Source organism: Punctularia strigosozonata, assembly GCF_000264995.1.
Source record: "Punctularia strigosozonata HHB-11173 SS5 unplaced genomic scaffold PUNSTscaffold_24, whole genome shotgun sequence".
Classification (NCBI taxonomy): Eukaryota; Fungi; Basidiomycota; class Agaricomycetes; order Corticiales; family Punctulariaceae; genus Punctularia; species Punctularia strigosozonata.
The window spans coordinates 231,438-235,847 of record NW_006767456.1 but is presented as its reverse complement, the minus strand read 5'-3'; the positions used below and the strand labels follow the sequence as shown (position 1 = coordinate 235,847).

General features: G+C 53.6%; 1 protein-coding gene across 1 annotated transcript; it reads left to right on the top strand.

The window, feature by feature from the left end:
• Nucleotides 1-396: 396 nt before the first annotated feature.
• On the top strand, nucleotides 397-3,778 carry PUNSTDRAFT_78016 (uncharacterized protein; the record flags this gene model as incomplete). The annotated part of the gene is made up of 10 exons (XM_007389189.1): nucleotides 397-609; nucleotides 668-1,042; nucleotides 1,101-1,294; nucleotides 1,343-1,499; nucleotides 1,548-1,708; nucleotides 1,758-2,152; nucleotides 2,202-2,378; nucleotides 2,442-2,577; nucleotides 2,639-3,034; nucleotides 3,079-3,778. Coding segments are annotated over 10 exons (2,904 nt in total), but the record flags the coding sequence as incomplete, so codon positions are not given.
• Nucleotides 3,779-4,410: the final 632 nt, after the last annotated feature.

Genomic DNA, 4,410 nt, shown 5'->3' with positions numbered 1-4,410 from the left:
CTTGCCGTCACTTTCAGCTTGAACGCCATTGCTGCTGGCCGTAGATGTCTAAACGGAAGAAACTACCGACATTCACGCCCGCTTCAGAGTCACGAATTTCAGCGCCTGCTCATGCTCGATCGGTAGTCCTGAAGTCCAAGAAGAATGGCCGACTCAGTGCATCCGCAACCAACATGCCGTCGACATACTCGGAGACCCCAGTGGCAGAACATCCCACCAAGAGCAATCCAGCGGCTGAGGATCTTGGTCAAACTCGTGAAGATCAAGATCCACCTCAAGTGCACAAGAAGGCCCGTAAGGACACGCAAACGGAGTCGACAACAATCGGAGTCAGTCAACTACGTTCAGTCTCTGCGTCACTTGACTCTAACATCTAACAAGTTCTTCGTCATATAGGACCGCATGAATCGATGGATTCCACACCGCGACGAATACCTTGACAACATGCTCGCACGCGAAGCGCTCCCCACTCGCCCAGTACCATGTGTCGGATGCTGTGACCCAGCGTCTACGGGTTTGTACCGCTGCCAAGACTGTTGCGGAGGCCGGATGCTTTGTAAAGGTTGCATACTAGGTGCTCACCAATGGCTTCCGTTGCATCATATTCAGGTATTTGTCTCCATCCATCACGGATGTGCTCGCTGATGCTGAACGCATCTTTCTCTAGATGTGGGCAGACCGCTGTTTTCGCTTGGTTTCCCTTCAAGAACTTGGACTGGAGGTGCTGCTGGGTCATTCTGATGGCAAGCCTTGCTGTAACTCGGTCAAAGGACACGCAAATTTCGTGGTCTTCGACTCCAAGGGGTACCACTTGGTCACTCTCCTGTTCTGTGACTGCAGACTGCTGGACTCGCGGTCCCATAGGGACCAACTCCTCGACATCGGATGGTATCCGGCGTCTGTCGTACAACCACAGACTGCGTTCACATTCCGATTTCTTGACACTTTTCATCGCCTCACGCTTCAAGGCAAAATATCGCTTCACGACTATTACCTCTCGGTTATGCACAAAACCGACAACGCCGGTCTCAAAACCCGAATCGTAAGTATTTCTGGAGTGCGCATTGTCTACGCTAATTACTCATGGTTGATGACTACAGTATCGGTATCACGAGGCAGCTCTCGCTGCACGGCAATATGCTCACCTAATGGCAGCGAAGCGGATGGGTCGCGGGCACGATCCAACTGGCATTGGCGGCACTCCACAAGGCGGCCTTGCGCTTCGCTGCCCGGCATGTCCGCAACCGGATTGGAATTTGCCAAAGGGATGGGAGAACAGTCCACCGGAGAAGAAGTACGTTGCAATGCTGATGACCACATTGCCTTGTTAATACTTCTACAGATGGTTGTACGCGTTGTTCCTTGCACTAGACGCCTGCTTCAAGATGAAGAACAGGGACAGGAAGATCGACGACCCCGAGCTTGGGGGTGGTACAGGGTATTTTGTTGATGAAGCAGAATATCAGGCGCACCTCAAACGTTATGTTGAGGAGCCCGAGGTGAGCAGCAAATGCCATCGTTCAAACTGTGCTAACTTTGGAGCGAAGAAACTCGATCCATGCGATTCGACATTCCACGCCATCAAAGCGGTGAATAGCAAGAAAGCATCAAGTGACGTCATGTCCGTTTCGGGCGTCGCTGCTGTCAAATGCGCAAGACACGCGTTGATGGTGCCGAACGGCGTTGCAGATCTCCAACGCGGCGAGAAGTACGTACTCGATAATGCCAATCGCATGTCCGAGGCTGATTCGTTGTAGATACGTTACGATGGACTGGATTTTTTGGTCCAGCCTTCTTCTGGTCGGGGCAATACTTCCGGTCATTGCGAGCTACGACATTGCGTGTCAATGGAAACAAAACCTTCGCCGCCGGCAGTCCAAGCTTCCTGTGTCCTATGCGGCACTCGCCGTTGTCACGATCCGATTCTTCATACCGAATTTCCATATCAACGGACATAAACTGAAATGTCAAACCGAATTCTATTTCCTCCTGCATGAGGACGTCGGACTGACACATGCCGAAACCGTGGAGCAAGAATGGGCGCATATCGGCGGAGTCGCGACGATGACTCGCGATATGGGCCCGTCAGCTCGTCACCACACGCTTAACGACCACTGGACGTTCTGGAACTTCCGCAAGATGATAGGATTTGGTATGAAGGTTACTTTGTTCTAATTCCGCCGTTCATTCCTTGTCGTTAGGAGACTGGTTCTATCGGTCGCTCACCAATACCCTGGACGAGACGCGAACACATCAAGAAGTTCTTCACGAATTTACGGAACGTTTCCCAAAGGAGACTATTCAGGACTGGGAGTCGATGATACGGCGGTGGGAGCAAGATCCTAAACAGCCAAATCCTTACGAGGAGATCGAGGAAGGTAGCACCTTATTTGACTTTCCGTCCATGCCACAGTGTGCACTAACGTGTGCGGACCATCCAGCCATCAATGTCAACAAATTGCGCGCCGAACTTGCTAAGGAGGATGCGGCGGAGGCAGGCCAACCCGACGCAACGGCGCTACACGCTACGTCCGGGAATATGTTCGTCCATCAAACCTTCTGCCTCCTCGATCAGCGGTGAGGCCTTGATATGATCCGGCGCGATCACGACCGACCTGACTTGAAACGTTAACGTTAGTCGCAAACTCCGCCAGCACGCGGCGGATACCAAGGCCCATGCTACCGAAGCTGCAAAGGCCACATTGCAGGAGCGGCGCGCGGCATTTCGCCGCCGGGTCTTCGAATATTACCAAATCCAGAATATCTACATGCCCGGTTATATAGAAGAGCGCACATCTCAACTGGGAGAAGACGACCTTGGCTCGGGTGACGCAATCAACGCTGAAAATCTCCCAATCCTACTTCCTTCCGACCTCAAGGCCATGCTGCGTAGCAAAGGATGCCTTCCGGGGATTGTCGACACCGAGAAGCGCTACGCCGAGGCCCTGTTGAAGGACAGCTTGGTCAATGTGCGGCGCTTTCAGCGCCTCGTGGCCTCGGTACGACAGAAAATGAAGCATACCGCCGGTAGTAAGTTGCTCATCTTATGCATTTGTGCCTGAGAACTCATAAATCCAGCGTAGGTCAACGGGAGGGAACAAGGTCCCGGTCCCTCATGGATACGGTGGCCGCAAAGCTCAATCGCGCATTCGACACGTATGGGTCGGCGTATACCGCGATGCGATCCCTAGACCCACGCGGCCCCTGGTCTCTACGCTTCCGGGAATTACGCCGCGAGGATCTTCGTGGCCCACGTCGTCATGATGACAGTGCATACTCTGAAGAGCAGCCCTCGGAGACTCACCGAACGCCGTCTTGGATCTGGACCGTATCGATAACTGACTACTCTACCGACCACACCGATTTCGAGGTGACCGAGGCGGCCGACAGCCGAGCTATGGATTTGCACATGCGGAGCGAGTGGGCGCGCCAGCGCGCCAGGACGCGAAGGCACGTGGAGGAGATCTGCCTTCTGGTGGAGGAAATGCGGCGGGTCTTGACTTACCTTCTTGCGAAAGCTGATTGGTGGGAGACTCAGGGACAACGCCGCGTCCAGAGTGGTGATTCAAAAGTCAAGAGCAATTCTCGATTAGCTCATGGCCTACTCGCATACGCGTCCCGTCAAGCCAGCATTCTCCGAGACCTTGCTAAGGTCTTTGCGAAGTTATGGCTCCCGCCGCTGAAAGTCTACGGCTTGGGTCAAGATTGGATCATTAAGCTTGAGCCTATTCTAATCACTGACCCGTGCGAAATGGATGCGGCCATGATAGGTGAGTGACCGTATCTTTCGTATACCCGGAGCTTCTTACCGATCTGCAAAAAGTCTTCGTGAAGAAGCGCAAGCGCGCTCAAGAACGTGCTGAAAGGAGACGCCGGGATAAAGACGGCGGTGCGCAGGATAAAAATGGCGGTGCGCATTACGAATTTGGTTTTTGTCTTGCTTGCTCGCATGGTCCTCAATATGGCCCGTGGCTTAGGGTATGATGAAGGGTCACAGGGGTCTGATGAGGAGTTTGACGAAGAATCCCTCAACGCCTGAGCTCGTTCGACTATCGAACACGCTGAGAGCCCGTTGCTCTCCATGTGTAAAATACTGCATTTGAATTTCGTGGCAAGCTTGCATCATCATTAATATAAGCACACCTGCTACCAAGGCCTAACAACAATAACAAGTCTGCAGTGAAATGACGAAGCTGGAGAGGATGTCAGACGATGCGACGAGTCCTACTGACGGCGCTTCAAGCGGACGCCGGGCGATGCGACGAGTCGTGTCGATGGCGACGAAGGTTGGCGACGATGCTGAACGGCGCAACTAGCCGTGTTCGTGGCGATGCAGGCTGTAAGGGACACCGAGTGACGCGGCGAGCCACGTTGCAGGCGACGGACGCTTCAGGGGATGCTGAGCGGGGC